Source organism: Pezoporus occidentalis, unplaced genomic scaffold, assembly GCF_034315485.1.
Source record: "Pezoporus occidentalis ecotype Australia unplaced genomic scaffold, CSIRO_AGI_Poc_V1 ctg63, whole genome shotgun sequence".
Taxonomy (NCBI): domain Eukaryota; kingdom Metazoa; phylum Chordata; class Aves; order Psittaciformes; family Psittacidae; genus Pezoporus; species Pezoporus occidentalis.
Genome location: NW_026915977.1, coordinates 8,102,771 through 8,128,428, shown reverse-complemented (window position 1 = coordinate 8,128,428; position 25,658 = coordinate 8,102,771). Strand labels below are relative to the sequence as shown.

The 25,658-nt window shown below is 42.4% G+C and overlaps 1 protein-coding gene and 2 long non-coding RNA genes across 9 annotated transcripts in view; 2 read left to right on the top strand and 1 right to left on the bottom strand.

The window, feature by feature from the left end:
* The window catches only part of CUNH8orf48 (chromosome unknown C8orf48 homolog), a 60,901-nt gene extending 53,868 nt beyond the window's left edge, over positions 1 to 7,033 (bottom strand). For all 7 annotated transcript variants that reach the window (XR_009968794.1, XR_009968795.1, XR_009968796.1 and 4 more), the window contains exons 1-3: positions 6,918 to 7,033; positions 4,506 to 4,719; positions 2,853 to 2,975 (exon numbers count right to left, since the gene is read on the bottom strand). Coding sequence is in view for 4 of the 7 variants with exons in the window: in XM_062640074.1 (XP_062496058.1) it covers positions 2,853 to 2,975; positions 4,506 to 4,710 (328 nt within the window). In the remaining 3 variants the exon portion in view is untranslated. The remainder of the gene's footprint in view (positions 1 to 2,852; positions 2,976 to 4,505; positions 4,720 to 6,917) is intronic.
* A 985-nt stretch (positions 7,034 to 8,018) lies between these two features.
* LOC134174756 (uncharacterized) lies at positions 8,019 to 11,018 on the top strand. Its single transcript, XR_009968763.1, has 3 exons — positions 8,019 to 8,148; positions 9,092 to 9,162; positions 10,585 to 11,018. It is a non-coding gene; the product is annotated as an uncharacterized LOC134174756 (long non-coding RNA).
* Positions 11,019 to 11,246: 228 nt separating this feature from the next.
* On the top strand, positions 11,247 to 24,447 carry LOC134174755 (uncharacterized). Its single transcript, XR_009968762.1, has 3 exons — positions 11,247 to 11,907; positions 20,276 to 20,489; positions 23,671 to 24,447. It is a non-coding gene; the product is annotated as an uncharacterized LOC134174755 (long non-coding RNA).
* Positions 24,448 to 25,658: the final 1,211 nt, after the last annotated feature.

Sequence of the window (25,658 nt, the reverse complement as noted above, 5' to 3'; positions counted from 1 at the left end):
CTGAAAAAACTCAGGAATGGGAAAGCACCAGCACAGGCTGCTAGATACCTGCTCCCTCCACCAAACAGAGCAATAGGATGCTTTCTCTATGCTCATAAATAGACTACTACAACTTCCAATGAACACTTCCAATAAAGTACTGCTATTTGGCAAGTCAATAATCAAACACTTGGACATAAGGAAATTTGTTCACAAAGTGAATATGAAATAGATCAACTCTGAAATACTCTGGACAAGCTGGAAAACAATCTGGTGAAAAAAGAAATGCTTTTACTTCCCTCTTTGTGCACATGCCAGCACCTTTCACCTTAACACCACAAACCACAGGTACTTATGTGCCTGTATCTACACTGGCCTTTTTTACTTACAGATCTCCCAGCATCGACACCACTATCATAGTAACAATAATGGCTTAATGGGTGATATTGACTGAACTGTATTTCAGCCACAAAACTGCTCAGGCATTTCTGTGCCTCTAAGTAACATTAATAACTAAATCACTCCCTCTTTTGCCAGCAACAGTGCAGTGGTAACACTGCAGAAAAATAAATGAGCAGTCTTTAATGCAGACATATTACAAAGGTGAGAGCAAACCTCTGAACACAGAGTAACTCAGAGCATTAAAGCCCCATATGGACTTTTACATACACCTGAAGAAATGCAGTTTCTTGCAGTAAAGGTGGCTGATGGTCTTTAGAATAATTCGGATGGAAACGGGGACTTTGAGTCATTTTGTGATGCATTTATCTAATAACAGCTCGTTGCTACAACACTGGGGTATAGAAGGGCAGAGGAAGACAGAAAGACAACCGTGACAAAACTTCTCACTTCTCTCAAGGCCAGCAGCCAGGGTTTTCCTTTTTCAGCCCACCAAGAAAACTATGACAAGTAAGAATATCATTCCAGGACATTCCCATATGAAAAACAGGGATCCCCCCTTCTAATTCTGTCAGTAGTAAGATAATAAAAAGAAGTTCTGTTTTATTACCTGAAGACAAATGCAGAAGTACCATGTATGCTCAGCATATACAAGTCATTTTGCTGAGTTTACTGAGGTGAATAATGGTAAGCTCATCTTCTATTTTATTTAATAAAAAATATCTCCAATTTGGTAACATAACAAGAAGCTTAGGGGTTACCAAGTACTGAATGAAGTTAAAGAGCAGGAGGCATTTGTAGATGTTAGTATCCAGAAGCTGATGTGCCGATTTTGTTTCTATATTAATATTCCATGACAAAAGCAATGTAGTACATGGCTGAGTATGACCGATGCTGATGAGTTTAGGGATAACTTGTCAATCACATGAAAGAAGCATAAGCATGAGCCTTATTTTATGCTCTTAATGTTGACAATGGTTGGGAAAAGTGTGACAATGTACCTAAGAAGTGCTTAGCTGCCACAATGACAAGCAACAGGGCAAGCAGACAGAAGACAAGACAGCCCCTTATCCATCAGCACAAGCTAATGAAACAGAGCTTGCTGCTCAAGACTGACTCTCCGCACCCATTAAAGCCCATAAACCAAAGGAAGAATGTTCCCTTATGCAAAACTAAAAACATCTGAAATTAAGAGGAAATATCTTCCCAATCTTCCCAACTGTTAACTTCCGAAGGAAAGCTCTGCAGAGGTGGAAAACTTCCTCCACGTTATATCATTATTTATCACTCATTCAATGAGCTCATCAGGTACTTTCCATTTCCCTATGAATCAAACAGTCTCAAGATTCTGATGCAAAATAATTTAAGAAGACTATAAAACAGAAGAGATGTTCCGCTCCATATTAACCGTCTTCTCACTTGACTACATGGCATTCTTGGAAATCCAGCAACAGAAAGATAAATGCTGAAGATGAGTCAGGAGCTCACACATTGACTCACCACTATTGTGAATGAGCCACACAATTAAGAATAGCCTAAAAATTATCTTAGGTCATGTTTTGCTATGATACATATGGATGGTTTGAGGATGCTTGTGGATAAATACAGTGCCATTAAGCACCTAGGCAGGAGGATCTCCCCAGTTCATCACTCCTACAGGTGACCTGCAACGCTTCAGAGTTCGATCACTTTTCATGTACATAAAGACTGAGAAAATTCCCCTCCTGCTTCAATTATTTTTGCTCAACTACAGCTTTCTTGCTCTTTTAAATTTGCTTTTTTCTTTCTCATCAAAAATAGTACCTCTGACCCATTTTTTAAAAAGACTTAAGCAGGACTTGCATCCCACCATCTGCTCTCACAGTTCCTTGCATAACCAGTACATGCAAACAGAATCCTTCCTTCCTTCCTCCCTTCCCCTCTCCTCCTCCAGCCACTACATCATTGTGTTGGGTAAAGCTGCTCCATTGTTCTTGCTAAAATTGGTGCCCTGCTGCCTCCCTCAGCTTGGGAAAGGAACTAAAACATGGCAAGGAAGTAATTCAATAATTAGCATCACTGATAACACAATTAACTCTGAAGTCATGTTTATTTTGGAGGGAAAAGACCCACAGTCCAAGTACCTGAAGACAAAAGGAGAAAAGCTAAATAGCCAAGTAATATTTTGAGGATTACATTTGAATTTAAAATGTGGATACACTTTTTAATGCATTTATACAGATCTTGTGATAATGCATCACTACAATAATGTCACCGCTTCAGAGGCAAAGCCATGTGTGTGTTACGGGACACAAAGTGCTTTCTGAGAAAGTATGAAAGAGAAACTTCATACTTAATTACATAGCTAATGAAACCAGGCCGATTCCTGGCTCAACTTTAACAGCTTGCACAGAAAAATTAAGTCTAGTTACAAGTTGATATCCCCTTTCAAAAGTAGCAAGAATTAAAACCTCTACTAAAGTTACTGAACTCACCAGCATGAGTTTTGATGACCGATCTGTCTTGCTTAATGTCAGATTTTTTAGTTATTAGACCAATCCAGCGTCCCACGAGATCTCTTTCTGCAGCTGCAGAATCTGCTACTTCAGGCTGCTCATCTACAAGGAAAATGAGGTAGCTTTGAACATATATTGTAAAGGAAACAGCACTGCAGAAAAAGAAAGTGGGAGGCAAATAATCCTCCACTTGAATGAGACAGATTTCACTGGTGAGGGAAAAGGAACCCCAAGCCACAGGACTACACAGGCAAGATCAGTGATTCTGGGGTGCTGAGAAAGCTGCTGTCACATGAAGTATTTCATATGACCCATTTCTTATCACCCCACTGAATGACAATATATGATACACTGAGAAGAACAGAGGCTACTGCTTAGAGCTTGTGACACAGCCACTTTACCTGTAATGCCAACTTAACCTCAATCTACCTCCTCCCACATTCAGCCCATCACTTATGTTCAGGCCTACACAGGCTCCTCCTGTGTGGCAGGACAAGTACTCTTGGAAGTGCAGGTCAACTGTTTTGAGGAATGGATTCAGGTGAAAAATAACATGGGACAGGAAAAATAAAGAATCTCTGTTCTCCAGCTTGTTCCAGTACAACTCCAGTTCCACAGAAACTGAGGAAACAGCAAAGATGTGAAACAGAGTAGCTGGGAAAAGTCTCAAGAGGTCTGAAAAGTCACGACCACACCAGCAAGATGCACATGGCATGGTCCCAGTTCAAACTACTGAGCACACTATGGAAGTGCCTGACTTCTCTACTCCATTTTCAGGGTTTTCATCTCAAATTCAGTGGGCTTATACAAGGAAATAATGTGTCCATGACAGGTTTTCTGTAGCTTTTATTATTTATACATGCTGTTCGCAGCAAGATATATTGCAGAAAGCATTCCATTTCCAAAAATATTCTCCTGGAATGATTCCCCAGTTTCTCATTTAACTGGTAGTATTCAGAAGACTTCATAATTTTATGAAGCATTAACCTTGTAAAGATAAAAAGTGATAACACTTATTAAAAAAGCTCTCTATACACACAGCTTGTATTCCTTGATGCCAGAAATAAGGATTTCTGTGTTAGACATGAAATAATTTAAAATAACCTGTTACAGCTCCAGAAAAGAAGGTTCATTAAAACCCTTGTAAACCTTGGTTATTAAAACCTATTTGTAAAACCCCAAAATTTTAAGCAAAACTGTTAAATCTCTTAGACCCTTCAATTATACCAATTTAACATGAATTGACACTAAAGTAATGATCATTTCTGTTCAAATTTTTGAAGCTCTGATATCTGAATCTATATCTTGTGCTACACTATACATGGTTTATATTCATGTATGCACATCTGACAGCAAATTCTGGCTCACATTGTTGGGATTTCATGCCTAAACCATAACTGGGAAGTATTCCTAATGGTAATGGTGTTGGTTATTACTGCAGAGTGAAAAAAAGCCCACCCAAGTCAAATGTTGGATGAATGAGGGATATCTCTACTAGACTTGTCTACAATTTTTACATTTTTGCTGATATGAATCTCCACTGCACAGATTTAAAGAGAGGTCTCAAGCATGGCAAGTTCTGCATACCTGCATGGTTTCAGCCTGCCAACTGTGATATGCTTTCCAACATACCTGACACAGCAGAGCCCTCCAAATCCTCTGTGGAACAACATGATTCAGGTGGGTCACTTTCTCTCTGCCAGTGGGCTTCCTCCTCCTCACTGAAGGACTCAAAGGTATCTTCTGAGTAGTGCAAACCAGAGCTGCTATGGCTCTGGCTCAGTTCCATCTGCTGCTTTTTGTAGTCACCAGAGCTATCTGCTGGGGCAGTCAGCATGGTGCAGCACTGGAAATAAAACAAGAGCATGTAGCAGGTTGTTATACAGGAGTGAGTGGGTTACTTAAGGCATTGGGGAACATATGGAGGGCTGCTGATCAGCTCACACTCAATTTAGCTGCCATAACAGGTGAATGAAATCTCTACTTCATCACCACACAGGGTCGAGTCAACACCCTTCAAAACATTACTGCTCATCAGGGTAGTGCGCAGTTAAGATGTGCTGGGTAAGCACCCAGTAACAATTACCACTAAATACCAGCAATGAATTCTGAGCAGTATCCCTTTCTAATCTGTAGTGAATTACAGCAACACTTGGATAAATTCATTCATTAAAGCAAAAAGTAATTGAAAAAAATTTTTTGCCTTTAGATTAAGCCTCTCACCACTCAAAAAGCAAAACTTCCTTGTTCTGCTTCAATCAGTCTAGAAAATTAAAAAAACATAACAAGCACCAGCCAGTTGATGTTCTCAAATTAGTCACACTCCCAATGTGAAAAAGAGAAATCAAGTTCTCCAGATTCAAGCTCCAACAACAAAGCAAACCTCAGACACCTGTCATGTAACAGACTTTCAAGCTTTGCTCTTACTTACTTTACCTTTTTCTATTAGAAAGATGAAATACCCCTTCTACCTTTGAATTTAAGGACTTAAATAACTTTATCCAGAATAATTCTGATTCTATTTCTTCCTAATCTCATAAAGTAAGGCAAGTAAAAGTCCAGAGGTTTTCTTTTTAGGTTTGACACAGTCCCCAGAATTAAAGAGTTGTTCTGATCTTGCATTAAATATTAATCAACACTAAGTAATTATTTTGCTTGTTACACCACCGATACAGGCTGGAGCTAGTTATTAAGATCAAGTCTGCTGGAGGAAACCATAGGAAATACAGAGTCAATTAGCTCTCCATCCCATAGCTGACCTAAGACGCTGTAGCTGCCCAAGCAGCATATGGATGGTGAAGGAGTCAGAAGATGAATTCCAGCAAGTAACATGACTGGCTAAATTAGAAACGCTTCAGAGTATCAGATATGACTGGTATTAGCTGATTTTCACAGTGAAAAATAGGTATTGGCTACAACATCAGCAAATAAATAACTCGGAAGCCATAAGTACACTTATAAATAGGAAATAAAACATGTTTACAGGCAACAGGAGTAAAAACACAGCTTTTACTCCTGATGAGGCTGAGGCAATATCTACCCTAACAGCCTGGCAGAATGCAAGCTTAGGGCTTCAGGACAGCTTCTGAAAGACAGAAGCCACAGAACTGCTTAAACTGTGTTCCAAAGAACCTTTTTACCTTACAGACACGGTGACGAAACCTTCACCACCACTGACACTGCTATGATACGGCACCAAAACCAGAAAGAACGCTAGAAGTAAACCTGTGGGAACAGATCTCCATCCTCTCAGTAAGGAAAAATGTGATTGCAGCACACTACTCATGGGGAAAAAAAAAAAAAAAAGCATTTTCACCAAGTAACAGGCAATTAAAACTCTTCTCTGTGCACTTTCTAGTTAAAAACCAAAGGCAACCGATGTAGGGGGGTATTTGTTGGGGTTTTTTGATCGTAGAATGGTTTGAGTTGAAAGGACCTTAAAGCTCATCCAGTTCCAACCCCTGCCATGCCAGGGACACCTTCCACTAGAGCAGCTTGCTCCAAGCCCCTGTGTCCAACCTGGCCTTGAACACTGCCAGGGATGGGGCAGCCACAGCTTCTCTGGGCACCCTGTGCCAGCGCCTCAGCACCCTCACAGGGAAGAGCTTCTGCCTAAGAGCTCATCTCAATCTCCCCTCTGGCAGGTTAAAACCATTCCCCTTGTCCTGTCCCTACAGGCCCTTGTCCAAAGCTCCTCTCCAGGTTTCCTGTAGCCCCTTTAGGCATTGGCGCTGAAGTCTCCCATTAAGGAGACTTCTCCAGGCTGAACCAGCCCAATCACGGGTATGAACTTTCCAAAACTATTAAACACTTACTTTAGCTGACAAATTCCCTTTAGAAAACCCTGCCAGGACCCAGACCCTCAGCCTGTCACCACAAGGCTTGCAGACATCAGGCCTTCTTGAAACCTCCCCAGGGACGAGCCCCAGCACCTCCACTCGCCCGGCTGGGAGAGCTTTGCTGGCCGGGCCGCTAACGAGCCACAGAGCGGGGACCCCAGCTGTGCCTGCCCCCCTCCCTCCGCCTCCCCTTGACACCAGGCACCTTCCCCTCCGGCCTCACACGGGCTCCACACCTCCTCCTCTCCTCACACCGCCGCCATGGCTGGAGCTCCTTACCCGGGCCCACCCGCACACACGGTACCGGCAGCCCCTGCGCGCTGCGCTTCGGGCCGCGGCGGAGCAGCCCTGATGAAGGCGGCCCCAGGGCGGGGCGTGCCCGCCGAGCTCCCGAAACCCTCCGCCGTGCGCTTCAAACAGCGGCAACGGCGATTCCCGGAGCTGGGGAAGGACCCTGAGGGCAGCGGGTGGGGCCGGCGCGGTGAGGGCGGTGCCGCCGCCTCCCTCATGTGAGGCGCTGAGGCGGGCAGGGCCTGAGGGGTGTTTGGTTAAAGCAGGTCATGTTTCTGTGTAGTTGATATAGAGTCATAGAATAGTTTGGGTTGGAAAGGACCTTAAGATCATCCGGTTCCAACCCCCCTGGCGTGGGCAGGGACACCTCACACTAAACCAGAGCACCCAAGGCTCTGTCCAACCTGGCCTTGAACACCACCAGGGATGGAGCATTCACAACCTCCCTGGGCAACCCATTCCAGTGCCTCACCACCCTCACAGTAAGGACCTTATTCTTTATATCCAATCTAAACTTCCCCTGTTTAAGTTTTAACCCATTACCCTTTGTGCTATCACTACAGTCCCTAATGAAGAGTCTCTCCCCAGCATCCCTATAGGCCCCCTTCAGATACTGGAAGGCTGCTCTGAGGTCTCCACGCAGCCTTCTCTTCTCCAGGCTGAACAGCCCCAACTTTCTCAGCCTGTCTTCATACAGGAGGTGCTCCAGCCCCTGATCATCCTCGTGGCCTCCTCTGGACTTGTTCCAACAGCTCCATGTCCTTTTTATGTTGAGGACACCAGAACTGCACACAATGCTCCAGGTGAGGTCTCACGAGAGCAGAGCAGAGGGGCAGGATCACCTCCTTGGACCTGCTGGTCACGCTCCTTTTGGTGCAGCCCAGGATACGGTTGCTTTCTGGGCTGTGAGCGCACACTGAAGCCGGCTCATGTTCATTTTCTCATCAACCAACACCCCCAAGTCCTTCTCCACAGGGCTGCTCTGAATCTCTTCTCTGCCCAACCTGTAGCTGTGTACCTTTTATGTTGGAAACATGGCCAGATACAGCCAGGACAGGCCAGGAGCCAGTGTGGGTAATGCAAAGCCCTGCGTTGTCTTAGGGTGCTTGTTGTAGCATAGCTGCTGCCTCGGATGCAGTCCTGATGTGGAAATAAGGTACAAGAGGTTTGTCTTTCAGGGTGTGAAATCTAGCTATAGCTTGAGGTGCGATTTCAGTAGGTTACCTCATGATAAAAGCAGCTCTTCTGTAGACTGTGATCTTGGTTTGATGCCCCTGGTTCAGGTTAGCTGTTAACACCACCTTTTTTCTTACAGTGAAATCATCCTTTTCATCAAGAAAAGCTTATTCTTCAGTTCTAGGATGCACAGTGTGCTGCCTGGCATGCAACCTGTTGCCTGTCAGTTGCAGAGGTGCTTTATCCTCATAAGCAGCTTGTGCTGTATTTGGACTCACTTCCCAAGGTCTCAGCTTGGCTGGGGTCTTCAGGACCCTTCTCTTGGGTATGATTGGGCACAATACATGGTGTTAACAGCTCAAGTGATCTTTTCCCTCTTGAAAGAGAGGACTCTGTGCTCCAACTAAACGTGTAATATAAAGAAAGCCTGGCCAGCATAATGAGATAGATCCACAGTATTGCAGAGGAGCAGATAAATGCGTTGGTACAGAGGAGTGTAAAGCAAAGTGGAACAAACAGGTCTGCCTACATGTTTAAAGATTCAGTTGTTCCCTGCTTTCTGCAGAGCAGACTGTGTGGTGCTGGCCCTTTTCATTTCGTCTAGCTTGCTGCAAGAAATTAAAGTCATTTACACATGCTAACCACTTCTTTTACGTTTTCCATCCATACAAATTATAGTGGTGATCAGGGATGTGTGCAACTGCAAATGGAAGGGGCAATTACCCATGCTGCAGGAAGTGGGAGTCAGCTGAATAGCAATGAGACCCAGGCTGTCAACATGATGAAGGGAGGAAAATTAAATTAAGAAAGTGGATGCCATTTAGATCAGCAAACTCTGCATTGTGTACTAAACCTCTCCAGCCCAAAGAGTCACCTTTCATTGATTGTTCTGTGTTGTGTGTTCCTTCCTAGGAAAGCAATGTTGTGAACAAGCTAGCGAGCACCCAAGCTGGGTAAGATCAGTGTCAGGAAGAATCTCAGAGGTAGGCTGACAATTTTCATGTTCTGGGTTATAAATGATGGTGAAATAAGGTTGGGAGAAATATCAGTAAAGTTCTAATCAAGGTAGTAACACAGAGTAACTTGAGATCCTCACAGTTTCCACTAAATACTTCCCTGGCAGCTTGATGCTTGATTATTTATACCTGTCCTTTGTTTTTATGGGTATTAGATTATTACTGACCTGGTTGGTCTTTGAATTTTTTTCCTAGAGGTTAAAGATTTTGTAGTTTCATGTGGTCCTTTTTAAAATTCATAATTTCAGAGCATGGAAAATGCATTGTTCTATCAAGTTTATTTCTCTGACATTTATTCAGTGGAGGATGTGATCCTAATATTAAAAGCTTTTGATCTGAAGCCCAGGGTACAGCTAATTCTTTTCATTGGTCTGCCCTAAACCATCATTTCATTATGGTGGTTCCCCTTGCTGGTGGCTAGGAAATTAATATGTTGAACAGCATAATTATTTGAACCAGTATTTGTTTTTAAAGGATTTGTGGGTGATAACAGATGGTTCAACCCAGTTGTGTCAAAAGGCATTAAGATTTCTGTCTGGTAATGTCATGGAGTTGGTCCTGTATAAAGCCATAAATAATACTATGTGAGAAGCAGCAACAGGCTTTTACTTCAACTCATCTCTTTATCATATGCTACATTAAATTTAAACACAATTGTTGAATTCCTTTGTGTGGGTAAAAGCTTTTAGATGTCTCCTTCTATTAAAGTTGTAATATCCCTTTTAACCAGAGGGCTGCATAAGAACTCATACTGGCTAGGTATGTTTCTCAAATAATCATAATCTCATGAATGCTGCCAGCAGAACTAATTGGACTGACACAACGAGGTTCAGGAGCCAGCTGGAGGATTACGGCATGAGGCCACTGGAACTCAGTGTATTCTGATGGTGGAGAAAATGAATGTGACTCATTAGATCGTCATTAGATGCTCATAAGCATTATTCTATATGGAAAGGCAGGTGGCTTGAGGTGGGTTGTTTTGAACTCTGGAAATATGAAGGACAAATGCAAGAACTCATACAATAAAGGTTTTCTTTATCAGTGCTTCATTGAAAGTACCAACAAGTAGCACCTCAGAGCCATGAATTATTGCTGTGAGAGGATAGTTTGGAAACATTACAAAGGAAACACTCGAGGGCATGCAGCATCTCAGGAAGTTGTTCAGGGCCTGCCAGATTTAAGATGGTCATTTTGGTTTCCATTAATTCACATCTCTAATTAGGAAATGGATTTATCTTTGCTTCTAGTTGCTGGAGACTGGCTGGTGTCCATGGCAGGACAGAAGTGTGCATACAAATTAAATGTTGAAAGGGTCCACTGATTTTCAGCAAGGAAAAATGAAGACCTGTACTTGTAGGTAGCTGTTGTTAATTACGTTTTGGTTAGTAGCAGGAAACCACAATTAGCTGCATTTTCACAAGGCTTTAAGGTGGAGAAAAGGGGCCTAGAAATCTTTTGTGGGAAAGAGGTAAACCGTCTCTTGCTGTGTTGCCCTATGTCTCAGTAGCATCTCTGCAGGCAGGTGCACTTTTACCTTGGTCAGGCTTGGTAACCACCCTTGGGAGAAATATCCAGTGAAGATCCTGGTTGTGAAGAATGTGGCAAGTGTCTTTTTATACCAATCTTTGTGTTGCTCCTGTGGGAGAGCGCTGTACACCTTCCCCAGTGTAACCTGAGGAAAGGGTGTCCTTAGGATGAAGCAAAGCAGAAATCACCACTAGTGGTTGTAAGGGCGCCACAGCTGCATTTCCAAGGCTGGTGATGATCTCAGTGCACAGGCTGGATTAGCATAACTACGCTCTACCTTTCTGATTTTGCTTTGGGCTTTCAGCTGGATAAATATTTTTGCTTAGTGTGGGTCCTGACATGGTGGTAAATAGCAAACATCCTACCTTGACATGTTTGGGTGTATTTCAATGCAAACTGCGGATGCAGATTGCAGATATCGATGTGAGTCCTTTCCGAGTTGGGCACTTGTACATTATTCCTCAGCGCTTCTGTGCAGTAATGCATTCCCGTAGATAGTCATGTTGTTGTTTTTTTTTCCTGCACATGATATTAATGAACATGAAAAAAGAAAACTTAGAAACCCATAGAGTAAATGTTCAATATTTTCTTCATTTTCTTCTCTCCTTTTACTATTTTTGCTTAACGATTACCCTGTGGACCATCCTGATGAATTCCCAGTGAGTTGCCGTGGGAAGAGCGTTCAAAGGGAAAGGCAAAGTCATCAGATACTTTCAGCAGATCGATATTAGACTTATTAATCATTTTCCTTCAGTAATAGATTGGCTCTTTGGGGAATCTTTCAGAATTTGCTTCAGACTGATGAGTTGTTTTGACAGTTCAGAAAATGCCTTAATTTAGAAACTGCAGCTTTTCATGTTGCTGCTCTGTTTAACCCATCATAGATCCATCTGTTGTAAACACACAGTATTTATTCATTCCTGGGTAGTTTCTGTGATATCAGTTTTGTGGTATTGAAGTGTCCTACACATGCTGTAAGTCATATTAGCAAGGCTCTTTCTGCTCTTCTAATTCTTTATTGGTGGAATGCCATTTCTACTGCAGAAGGTGAACTAGTTTGTTCAGAGGACACTGCTTCGAGATCTTTATAATCTCCTCTGGAGGCAGGCTTAATTCTGAGGAATCTTGTGGTCCTGGAAGAAGGAACATCAATATTGCTCTGAGCATTTCCTCACTGGTGAGGAGGTGAGTTGTTTCAGGTGGTTGTGTTTTTGAAGGAAGAACTTCTGACTTCGTTTTCTGGCACTGTTTGATAATGCAGAAAGTGGACACAAATCTGAAGTTTGGCAACCAGTTTGTGCCACTTCCTGTCTGTGTATGTGTGGAGATAACGTTAGTCTAAGAGAGATCTTCTCAATAAATAACAGCCTCTATAACCTTAGGTAGTGATTTGCATTGTATTGGTGAAGCTCTCAGATTCTTAACAGTAGTTCACTTGAAGCATGGCTGCTGTTCCCAGCTCCTGTGGGACAGATAGCTAGAGGTGATCACACAAACCACTTGGTACTTTGTGGAATGTTCCCCTAAACTGTGTGTTGAATAATGCTGCAGCTATTAAGGAAATTTATCCTTTCCTTCTGTGTGTGCTGCTTATAAAGAAAACACAACTGTGAAACTGTTAACTCTGAAGTCCCATTAACAGAATGGACTCATGTAGGTAAATTTTGGTGGGCTTGTTTTGGTCTCCAATTATTCCAGTCTGATAAGAGTTCATATGAAGCATATCAGCATGCATGTCCCTAAGATATCTTTAAAAAACAACTAAGTATACAAATGGGAACACATTCTGCACTGACTCATCATACAATTTTGAAGAACATTCAAAACATCAATTACTCTCAAAAGAGATGTAAAATAAGTATTAGTGCTGCCACACTATAGGTAGGAAATCAAAGGCATGAAGAGTAAATGACTCCTTGAAGGTCAGACAGAATGACAGCAGAGATTCCTGGATTCTAATCATGGCACTTCTTGCTGTGACAAGATGCATCATCTTATCATGATGATTTTCTTTATTATCCTTTGATAATGCAAAGTTGTCTACTTGGTTATGTTACCATTTAGAGTGAATCATCATATCATGACATTCTTAAGTGCAAGATCAGAACTTTCAAAGTTTTTCCCCAACTTTAATAAGCTCACTGATGGGTATTTATGAAATAGTTATGCACCTTTTGAGTTGCTGAGCCACCTACAGAGGGAGAAGATAGATAGTAGGAAGCTGACATTGACTTTGGCAGACAGGCTAAATGCTGACATGCACAGGGGACTTCCAGTGCCTATGTATGAAAGAGGATTTTCAGTGTGTAGTGTCTCACAAGTACTGTCAAATGCAGTTAATGTCTCGTTATGTGAACTAGATTTATTCTCTCTGTTTTAGAAGCTTCAACATAGGCAGGCTTAATCCATTACATGTGATATCACAGTGATCTTTGCTGGTGGAGTTGGGGATGGGGAGCTCCTGATAATAGAAAAGAAAGGGAAAAGCAAAAATAGTGTCTTTAGTTTTGATGCAGACATCTGAAGGCTCTGTGTCCACTTGGGATAATGGAGAAAGATGAGTCCGATTCCTTTTGACTCCATAGGTGTGCTTGAGCCAGATTGCCAGATCTGCATGCTCCCCAACCTTCCTTTCTGTGAGAGCTGCTGGCTCTAGTGATCTAGTGATCACAAGTGCCCATGAACCTTCCTGAGCTTCTGAGCTTCCTTCAGGTAGCTTGAGAATCAGAAATACACCAGAGCAATGGACTTGGCTCAGCCCTATATGTACTCCTGAGGAAACCATTCTCCCCCATGGGAGAAAATTAACTTGATGATCTGATTGTAATTAGTTTCTTGATTTAATGGCAGTAATATTACTTTCACAATGGTTGTCATTGCGCCAGCTAGTAGGAATAATAGAATTGGTTCCCTTAAAGGCCCCTTTATGATGCATCCTCTGTTGAATCTTAAGCAAGAGCAAGAAGCCTGTGGTTGTTTTATAATGACAAGATTTCTGTGGTTAAAAGTGTCAGGCTATCCTGCCTGAGATCGGTGTCTGGGAATTGCCAGTATAAAAAAATGAACACTCATAAAGTTAAAATATAGTTTGAATTGATTCCATTTCATTCTGAGATTATGTTTTTCTTTCGCTGCTGATTTAAACACCTGGAAGTTAAAGTCCTCATAAAATTGGAAGCAGGGAAACAAAATCTTTAAAGAAATTAAACAGCATGGGATGGGATGTGTTTACACCAGTATAAAACCAGAATGACTCCACAGGAGATAATTAAAAGCAACTGAAACAAATGGACTGATCTTAATATCCTAATGGGCAAAGTGTCATTAAAGTATCATTCTATTTTGGTTACCTCAACTCCATATGCTTTCCAAAACTACACTTAAGATGGAGAGCTATGAAAACTTCTAGCCTTCTTTAGTTTCCTTTTAAACTTGCATGAATTTAGCTCTCCACAGCTAAATTCCCTTTTTATTTAGCTCTCTGCAGCTAGATGAGAATTGGATTAAGTGTCTTCACATTGCAGTGTGTTTTGAACTGTGGACTTGAGAGCCTGGCAAACTTTGCTTGGAAACCCATCCTGCTCACAAATGGATCTCCTGAGTCATAACCCTCTGTTCAAAGAGTATCCAAATACTCTGAATAGAGGAGGAGTGTGGGGCTACCTGGCAGGCCCGTGGCTCAGGTGAGGTGCCTGGAAAGGAAGTCAAGGTGTATCAAGTCTGAAGAGGTATGGTACAGAAGGGTTGAACTTGATTTGGTGCAAGGCAGGTTTTGTTCTTCTCATCTGCACAATCCATAGATGGATTCAGCAGTGACAAGTTATCCACCCAGAAGAGCCAAGGTTTTGCCTTGTCTGTCAGCTCCCTGTCAAGCTTTGTTCCCTTAAGAACGTATCTACATCCACCCTTCCTTTGTCCTCGTTAAGTGGAATTTTCTGTTATTATTCCTTGCTTCTATTTACCTTTATAAATTCCTTAAACTAAGGAAGACTTACAGCTATGAGGGCTTGAGCTTTCAAATTCTTTATTGCTAGAACACCTGCTGACTCCTGTGATAGCTCAGCTTAAAAGACTCTGCTGGGTTCTTCCTGAATTGTGAGAAGTAAAGTACATTTATAGGGCTCTTTCAGTTATAAATAATAATAATAATATAGACTCTGATCTGCTGCATCCTTATTTATGTATTAAGCTGTGTGTATGTGTGCAGCCCTTGGGAATTGTTTATGAAATAAGGGCCACATTGATACAATATTGTATTTTTGTGTTTATCATTAAATATTTAAAGCAAAATAAGCATAAAAAATGGGTGGAAGATGCATTTTGAATGGAGATTGTGATGAAAATATGGATCAGGGAAATGTGTTGCACTGGAATTTGCTGCTGGTTTCAATCAACAGATGACGTTTAAAGATGTATTTCTGTTCTATCAGGAACCTGTACCCAAATGTTCTGAAAGATTGACAGATTCTGAATGTGTTTAGATAATGTATGGCCATAGAGACACAGACTTTGTAAGAGTGAAGAGGTTTTCTGTTTGCAATGCTCTGTTATAACCAGCTGAAGCATCTCTAACAATGTATTACTCTACAGTGCAGATTAACAAAGAACAAATCATTGTCAGAGCAGAGCCTCAGATATTAAAGCTATAATTCAGCCCCAAAGTTGACAGAGGAAGATGGGGCAGTGACACTGTGGCACCATCAGGCTGTAACAGAAACTGTTTCTTGTGTGTAAATGTACTCTGCCTGAATACAATTGCTTGTCCTTACAACAGGGTCTTGCTGTCATTTTGGTCCTTTGCAGCATCGGGGAATGTTAAACACAAGAGCAAGCTTGAATCTAAAACCAAAAGACATCTAGATAAGGTGACCTTGATCTAGGCTGATAGAATCCAGGAGTTACAGGAGCTTTATTAAAAACTTAAAAGCTAGGCTTTATTCCTTAAACTTGAGGCATAAAATTTATTTTTTTCTCTCCCAAGTAAATGAGACCAGTTACCCAGGGAAACTAAGAGCATTGTGTGGAGCATCATGTGTTAGATGTGTGACTGCATCCTGCTTGGAGCAGCAATGCTGAGCAATGGAATTGTTCAGTGACATGAAGTGAGGAGCACAGTATCCCTGTGCCTTCTGCCCTTTCCCTTCCACCCACCTTTCCATGTGTCAGAGGTCTTTGCAATCTACTCTGAATCGAACTTCTCCCTAAAGCACCAAGTAACCTTCCTCTGACTGAAGTTGCCACTGGCAACAGTAGCCTCTACAAACAGATTGCAGTGAATGATATTTGCTATACTTCTTCCAAAGAAACTTTGTCTTCCAGAAGGAACTGAAGCACAAGCAGTGCTGTTAGCCATGTGAAACCCAGCCTGCCTCTGCTTCCTTTATGGATATATCATACTATGAGGGTTCTGCTCAGCTACCTGAAAACATTCAGCAAAAGCAGCCTCAACATTTGGTTTCCCTCTCTGATCCATTTAAGAAGAAAACCCACCTTGTCTCCCTCAGCTGCTCTTTGGATGATGATGATGACAGTGAGCAGGCATAAGATGCTCCAAGCATTGTAATCGTGATGATGTCTGGGGAACTGAGTTAGTGTTAAGGATTACTTCTATCTATTTTATCCATTATTCTATCTATAAGAATGGGAAGGGTTTTATTATATTAGTTGTGTTTGCCACAAACAAAGAATACTCTGCTCACTGTGATAAACCTGAAGCAATCTTAAATAATGGACTGAACCTGCATTTTGAAGGGGGAGAATCCACTTTAATTGTTCAGGCATTAGAGAAACACAAAGGTTGCTATTCATTACTGTGGTTGGGTTTCACAGCACATAAATGCTTTCTTTGGTTGGGATTTTTCGTCCTGCTGATAAAGCTTCCTTTTTAAGCAGAATTTCTCTCTAACCCTGCATATCCCCTGGGGAGATTTCAGCTTCTTGCCTAGTTGATAATGTGAAGATGTTTGCATTTATAAACAGATGACTAAGGTGGCTGGATGTTGTATTGAGATTTAGTAGTTGTTATTAGGGCTTGTGTTCCTGCAGACCCGGGATGGGAATGTTAATCACTGCAAGGCAGAGTTATGAGCTTCTGATACAATAACAAGTATTTGCACTTATATGGGCTGGAGCCTCCTGAGAGATCTAAAATTCATCTCAGCCTGTTGGTAAACATGCTTTCCAGGTCGCACCTTGTCTCTCAGGATCCTTCTCTGCAGGAACTCGGGTGCTTTAACATCACCTTGCTGGCCCCAAGGGAGCTGATGATTAGTGCAGAGATGAGGGGGGATCTGTGGAACCTTTTCAGGCCCTGCTCTCCAGGTTTCAGGAATAATCTGATCTTTGGGATGAAGTTTTTCCAGACAAGCTTTCTTGCTTTCTCCTCCTCTCCTCGCTCACACGACATAATGGCTGGAAAAGACTTCTGCTGGACAAAGGTGGCAAGATCAGGTTCTGTACATCTTGGTCTTGTCATTATGCTGTGACAGAGCAGCTCTTCCTGTGAGGTCTGAACAAGTTAATTACTTGATGGTGAAGAGCTAGTGTACAAATGCTGTGTGTACACACACAAGGATGTGCTACTCAGGGCAGTAGGTAAGGAGTGGGAGCTCACAGCTGTGCTGTTCCCTATTTTGCCTTCTCTCCAGGGCTGTCCCTGCTCATCATGTCATTATTCTGATAGCAGAGCTTGTGACTGCTGGGCCATATGCTTCTTGCATGGAAGCTGTGGTACATTTCTTCCTGTTTCCTTTCTGTTCACTGTAACATGGCTGAGAGCCAGTTGTGTTTGTCCTTTTTCTTCTGGTGTATGGAAGGATGCTCTAAGTGTTAAATTAGATTACACCTGAGCAGAATTATAACTGTTGAAAAAGCACTGAAGAGAATGTCTGTCCCCACATGTGCAGTTAACACCTCTAGAGATCAAGAAGGTAAGAAACACCCTTGTCCTCAACAGAACAGGGCCATTTTCTTTGCATAGCAGCAATAAAAGTGATGACCACTCCCTGCTGACCAGTGGCAAGAGAGACCTGCAGCTCTGTTCCTTACATCTGGGAAGGAGCAATGAGCACTGTGCATTCATCAGGTTGGAAGCTCTTTAACTGGGAGGTGTAGAATTCTATTAGCATTTTAGATGAACTCTGGAGCTCTTACAGATTTGCATTCCTACATGCCCACACTGGCACAGAAATGCTAGAGTATCTTCTATTTTCAGCAGCAGAGAGCTAACCTCTGGTAAGCAAAGCACTAGGGAACAGAGGCACTGCTTGGAATAGATTAACTCCCAGCCACAGAGAAACACCATTTGGATTTCTCTTGCAGGAGATACTATGCTCTGGTTCTTCAAACCCCAGAGCATGAACAAAACTTAAATTATTAAGGCAAATAGCTTAGGGAGTTTCAAATAAGGATTAGACAATTACATGAGTACGAAAAGGCAGGATAAAAAGGGCTGTTAAGTTGCCTGCATCTAGTTATGAATTCATCACCAGGATACAGGTAAGATCCCCAAAGCATTGCCACCAAGGAGCAGGTGTCTGTATGAGCAGTGCTCTCTCTCGGAGCAGTGACTTTGGGTGTATTTCTAGGTTACTAACTAGAGACAATTTAAAGAGACCTTGTTTTTCAGGAGGTGGTGGTTTTGCTGTTTCCTACACTCACATTCCTATATTATGTGAAGAGAGGACTCCTAAAATAGCTAAATGCTTTTGAATACCTGTTTCCTATGAGACAAGAAGCAAATTGTTAATCCCCTGGGACTGATCTGAGCTCAGAATAGATTGTTCTTGTTCTTCTGTTTCAAATTCTGCCTAATATATATAGTACTAATTCCCTAACAGCAAACGGGAAAGGGAACCTGGAGCCCTTCAGACAGCACTGTGCAAGTGTTACATGCTACAAAACCTGGAGGAAGAGTTTCACCTTTATCTCTAGGCTTACCCCAACTTCCTCACATAGTGAAATAGCAAGCTACTCTTCTGAGGTGGGCAAAGGGAATGCAGATCTCTGGGGGCTAAGCGTGATAGGAGCTTAACTTGCATGTCTTGGCTCACCTTCCAGAGGTTTCTGTGTCTTTGCATTGACTGGAGAGAGAGCAAAGCAGGCTGAATGACTAACTGCAGTCCATCGGTGCAGAGGTTCTGCCCTTCTCTCATGTCTAACTGCTTCTCCCAGCTCTGCTCTCTCTTAATCGTGCCAGTCCAGCTCTTTTTTGGGACCCTGCTGGAATACATCTCAGAGTCTTTTAAGGATGTTACCCAAACATGCCTGGCTTCACGTGAGTCTGTTTTCCTCTTCGAAGTGAGAGCTTATATTGAAACAAATACGTAGCTTTCTGGCCTTTCCACAGATATCCTCTGAAGCTACTCAGATCCTTAGCAGGCAAAAATAGCCTTCTGCTTCCTAAAATGGGGATACTCTCCCAATAAATAGGGGATACATTTCCATTAGCTTATGCCATTACAGGACTCCTGATGCATAGATGAGCAGTTTTGAGTCTTTCCAGTAGAAAGCAGCAATGCACATATCCACTGCAGTGAGGATGAAGCTGTTCCCTCTGTGTCTTGTGAAATTACAGTTACTGAGAGGATAAACCCAGAAGAATGGCTTTAGATAAATCTTTATCTAAACTATCAACCAAGAGTTTCTCTCTCACTCTGTCTCTCATTTCATAGACCATTGATCAATATTCCAATGCAACCATCTTTTAATAGCAAAGGAAGATTTCCTCCTAGGCAAGAGGAAAATAAATGAAATGCTTATTTGCTGGGACAGATCATCTGGAGCAGGGAAATCAGTTGGGATAGTTTATTCCACAGAAGAAGCAGGGGCACAATGAGAAAGTATTGTTTCTAACCCAGGAGGCAGATCACACCTTGTTTGGCAAAACCCTTGGTACACACAGGACCTCTGCTTATATTTGTGGTTGTTATAACCTGGAGAAGCCTCTGTGTAACTCAGGGTTGCTGGTATCTTTGATCCTGAATTCTTCTGTGATTGAAACACAGTAATCATGTGTGATTTATCTCTGCATAATAGATGCCAAGTATCGAATGGATCAGTGCATCCTTGAGCAGTGAGAGTGCCTGTGACAGGGACTGATGGAATTTGGCCTTCCCTTTAAATGCTGTCCAGCACTCCCCATCACAAGCTGTTAGTGTTCCCAAAGAATGCTGCTCACCTGGCTGCACAGAACATCTCTGCTCTATTTACTGGAGGACTCTGATGCATACACCACTTCTTGCTCTCTCACCTTCCTTCCTTTGCATCGTTGCAATTGAATTTATCTTCAGGTACAACATGAATTTGATAGCGAGAGAATGGGAATGAAATACACAGAGAAATTAAAACACTTTTTGACCAAGTTAAATGAAAATTGTTCCTAAAACCATCCCCAAAGCACAAAATGTTCCTGCTTTTATCTACAGATTATTTTTGAAGACACAGGAATAAATGTAGCAGTTCATTTTTGTATCTGAGAGGCAAGGAGGTTTCCCTGGAAATAACATGAGTTATGCTAAATCAGGCTGTCTTTTCTTCACCATTTGTCTCCAAGCCTCTGGAATGACAGGATCACAGCAGCAGGAGATGGAGAGATTTTGGAATACTTTTCTTCCTGATTAGGCCAAGAGCTTATGCAAAGAGCATTCTTCCAGGGGAAATAAGTATGTGGGTTTTACATCAAAGTCAGCTCAAGATCCGTACTGAAATGGGAAATTCAAAATCAGGAGATGAGGGAACAGAGAGGAAAAACCCAGCAACTTACAAAGGTGAGCTGATTGCTGGAGAGACCAGCGCAGCACAGTCTATAACTTGACTGCTGTATTGTTTCCTACTTAAGTGCTCCTTCCTTATCTTCCCCAGTACCTTTTGAATCCATTGATCAAGTCATGGGTATGTGATAGAGGAACTGAGACCTCGAAGATTTGAAGTTCCTACAAGATTCACGAAAACCCATAGTCAGGTGAAAGAGACAAACCCTGTTAATACTCCCATGGAGAGGGGGTTTATAAGACTCCCCCAGTGTGACCTACTGCGGAGCCTTGGGAGAGCATCACTCATTTGTCACCTTACCAGGCATCAGAGCCCATAGACATGAGGCAATTCCAGAGGAGGCCAAGCTTCAGTAGTTCCTGCTGCTACAGAACCACCTTTAGGTGGGTTTGTTACACTGAGAGACAAACCATTATGTTTTTCACACATACACATGACCACAAACTTGCATCCTTAATGGCTTGCATGAAGAAGCCAAACAAAAACTGCATTAAAATGAGATCCCCATTAGAAGTGGGATAACGTTGTGGCCCCTGTGCCCAGTTTTAGTGAGCAGAACCCAGATGGGCTTTTGCAGACGGGGGTCCTCTGACATTAAACGTAGTGCAGAAAACCCCCACATGTGCAGGGTACACTGCAAGTTGAATTCTGCATCATGGATTCTGCTGAGGGCAGAACTGAATCCCAATATCTCCAACTGTCAAAATGCATTTGGCTCAGTTATCCTTTTGCCTAAAGACCCAGAGAAACCAAGAAATTCAGCTGCAATCCATGGAAGTAATAAAAGGACATACATCTCCTCTCCCATCTGCTTTAATGCCAGACTTCCTGGCATTCCTGCATTATTCAGAATCCTGATGCTGAGTGTCTTAGCAAGCAATTCCTTTCCCTTATGGAAACTCAGTAAGAAAATACCCTGTGCGGCTGTTCCAGAGCTTGATGTGTTCTTAGAACTCATTTTACTGGTACAGGTACAACTGCATCTATAGTAGGAGCATGTTGTCAGTTCAGAGCAGCAGTATGCCTGTATTTGGGAAATGTTGCTGGAGCTGAGTGCCCACAGGCCAGGACCTGGTCTTGTGCAGTGCCGGTTATCGTGACATCCGGAGCCAGAACCAGCTTCCTCAGGCTCTGACAGAGTAAACATGAATACAGTGAAATGATGGACAGGATTCTGAACTTCAGCTTCACCAAACCCATTTTCACCTTGTTCTTCCAAAGTTTTCCCTAGCAAATTTCCAAAAGGACTGGCCAAACGTACTGTATTTTAATCTGTGCACACACAAGTCTCGTACTGAGCCATGTCCTTCATTCATTTGTAAAAGCTTTTCATTTGTCTGGATGCTCTGAACAGGAAGGAACTGAAATAACCAGCAGTTAAAACAGGAGTTAACCACAAACACCAACGTGCTGGGGTTTGCTCCTTGTCATAACCCAGTATCAGGGGACAGGTATTGCTCCCTGGCATAACATACGTCTCCTGTCCCTGTTTCTGATAAATGGGAGATGGCAGTGCCATGATAGAACTACATGGAAAGCTTTTCTCAGTAAAATAATGACTGTTAAGGGCTTAAGAGAGAAAACAACATTATTCCATGCAAATAATTCTAGCAAAATCCATGCACAAAGCAATATGAAAGCATGCAGGCAGCTGGTGTACAGGCCGCCATATCCAGCTCCATGCCATGTTTCCTGGGGAAGGAAACCCATTCCCAGTTTCATCGCCTAAGCAGCCACTACCTGATTTCCCAGCTGTCAGCAGACATGTATGATTGGCTGCTGTGCTCCCATCATACATCAGAAGGATGAGGCAGCACCTCCTACAGTGCTCCTGCTCAGCAGAGCTTATTTAGTTTAAAAACCAAGCAGAAGACATAGTGCCAGGAGTGCTTGGTTACAGCTGCAGCCCCCACAGGTCCTGGAGGGAATGGGGGAGCACAGAAGGATTTTTTGCTATGTTTTTTCCTGGAAACAAGAGACTGCAGCCTCTTCCTCTCCTCCACGTCAGTGGGGTTTGGTGCAGCAGCACATCCACTCTCATAACAGATGCTATGGCCATGGCTGTGCAGACACATGTACCCAGCCGGGAATTTGTCCATCCCTCCGTGCCCCAATGTGTGTCAAAACCCTCCAGTCTCATTTTGCTCCATGAACCTCCATAATTGCCATTATGCACCTTTATCAAGACACTGGGATTGCAGCTGGCACTTCCCAGCATGTGGGGCTTTGCTTAGGCACTGCCTTGCAAACTGTGGTAACATCCAATACACCATCAAGTGGTGATGTAAAAACGACAAATAAAAGCTTCAAAGCAATAGAAATACAGACCATTTTCCACTACAACTTTGAACTTACATTGTAACTACTTCCACTTTGATTTAGGAAGGACCTAAGGAAAAAGTATAACTTCTGTATGAGGAATGTGGCTCCTTGCTTTGAGATCCCACAGAAACCTGTAGTTTTGATGGGCTTTTACATGCTGGTAATTGTTGATCCATTTGCCAGAATACCTGGCACTGAAGAATAGCAAATCAGTGTAGCTGTGCTTGAAGGGGGTTCCTGTTTCAGTTCACAGTTGAATTGACTTGATTGGAATGATTATCCTTGGCATAAACATGAAAACCCATCCCACACAGCAGCCATAAAAGTCACTTCTGGGTTTACGTTTAAAACCCTGCAGCTCTGCTGATAAAAGCAAGTCTGTCACTTAATGCAGGGCAAATATCCATCATTATTCTGAGCCAAAGAAATCCATTCTACTGCTAATACCAATAGTGGAATAATCTAAGTTATGGAGCTAGGGCTGCTGGAATCTTTTTACAGTTCTGCCAGTACAGTGTGGCCTTGGAAAAGGGATATACAACTCTGTAGCTTAGTTTCCCCCAAGGAAAGCTGGAGATACCTGTTCAGAAAGGGGGGTTGCTTTTATTCAGTACTTGACAAATCATGATTTATAGCATGAGAAGTAAAAGCTCTTTCAGTTGCTTTGGGTTTATTTTCTAGTAGCACAGAGGGGATTGATCAATGCTGTGCATTGACTGAGTGAATAAAAAGGAGTAAAACAGGGAATATTGTAGAGCCAGGGTATTACATAACACAGGAACCTGCTGTGCTTTGAATTAGTTTGGTTCAATCTGTCCCAAAAATCTTGGCTAAATCCATTTTGGTTTATCTCAGCTCTATTAGGACCAGATTGAAGCTGAAGAAAATCCCACCCACTGTTCAAACCAAGACAACCCCATGCACACACAAACCGCATGGACACAGATCCTCAGGCCTTATGAGGAGCATTTGAGGGCTGAAGCTGTCATCTTCACCTTTGCAGTTCTTAATTCTTCTTTCTCCCCAAATCCAGAAGGAATACACCAGGAACAATGCAGCTCACCTGTGTCATTACTGAGGATTAAGGAGCAAAGAGTATAAATCATTTCTTAATGAGAAACTGAGGGGGAATAGGGTGGGGGCATCATTAGACAAACAAAGCAAAGGACCCAGCACAATAGATGCTAAGTAGCCCATTAGTCTCTGCTAAGTGCTGCTGCTTGAGTTTACAGCAGGAAAAGCAGTTTAGGGGAGAAAAAAAGGGATTTAGCATGAACATATCCTTTCTATCTAAAGATGTGCTAAACTCTGTAGCAGTGCCTCTCAAATTAGTAAAGGGATAGAATTTACATAGAAAGTACTCCGTGTTTTTGCCTTAGTCCCCACAAGAGTTGATCTGCTTTTAATGCAGATGCTGACTGAGCCCGGGGTAATCCCAGTTTACAATGGGCTTGATGGGAGATGTTAAGCATATGGTTCTTTGAAAAACCTCTCTCCAGCCCATGGAGTGCAACAAATCAGTTAGTTCTTGTTTTCTCTTGCACTGTTAAAAGCAATATCGAACCCTTGACATATTTGACCAGGCTTTGTTGTCACAGACATTTGTTAGAACTAATTTAACTATGTAGAAAATGCTGTGGCAGGGATGCAGAAAATCCCTTTCCTAATTGGGGCCTTGCCGTGAGTGTCTGCTCAGTTAAGCCCCTTTGCCTCCTTTTTGTTACTGTTGTCTCAGCTCTCCAATTGTGGAATACACAGAGGAGGGTGAGGAAAAGGAGGGTATGCTGGCTCCAAGCAGCCACTAGTCCCACCAGAGAGCAACTAAGGCAGCATTCCCAAAGCCATTTAGCTTTGCTGTTCTGCTCTGATCAACTGTTTCTCCTTTTAATTCTTCAGAGTTCCATGTGAACCTCTTGACCCTTCTCTGGTTGATGGTATCAGGAAGGTTATTTCTCTGCTTTCTTATTTAATTTAAATCTTCATCCTGAAGCTGCCTCCTGGGGAGTTTCATTTGAAGCTGACAGGAGCTCTGTACATGCTGCAGAGTGAGCTTCGGTCTACTGTCAGGTCACATACTACTTTACCTTTCTACTTCAGAACATCTACAGTAGAGAATAGTCATGTTTTAGTAAAGGAAGGACTAGCTGATAAAACTACCTGGTCTCTGTTTATAATGTCTGAGTCTACTAAGCATAAAATAGATCTTCCCAACAGCACAAATGTGATGGGAGTTGGTCTCTATTCCCAGAACATCATTTTTGTCATTTGTCTCTGACCTGACACTAGCTTTTGTCATTATCGACTATCAAAATGAGACATTTAACCACATTAAATCCTCCATTCAGCTACAGCTTTTCCTAAGCCAACTGCAAACAACAGTTACTTTGTAAAGAGGAAGCCAGTTTTGAGTGCCATATGCACTCTTAAGTTCAAAGCCTAACTTTAAAACTAGCATCCCAGCTGCTGTGCTGTGTATTGGCACAGTTACCAATAAATCTCAGGGCCCCTTTGCTCGCCCTAACAAGGACAACACTTTTGAGTTCAAGTTTTACTTCTGGAAGCCTTAATTTACTATGTTTCAGTACTAAAAGAAGTGTATGACACCAGTCTTGGTATTTTGGGGAAGCTTTTATTTTTAGGACATTCTGTATTCATGCTTATATTCTTACTCCAAATTTAAGAGAAACTGGCCAAATAAAACTAAGTCACAGCTCTGGATCTGTGAAATCTCCAATTCAGACCCATGGAAGAATCAGGAAGTTACTCAAATACATCACCTTGCCCTTACAAACTGAGGTAGATGTGTGCTTAGTATAAGCGTTACGGCAGGATGTACTGCTCAC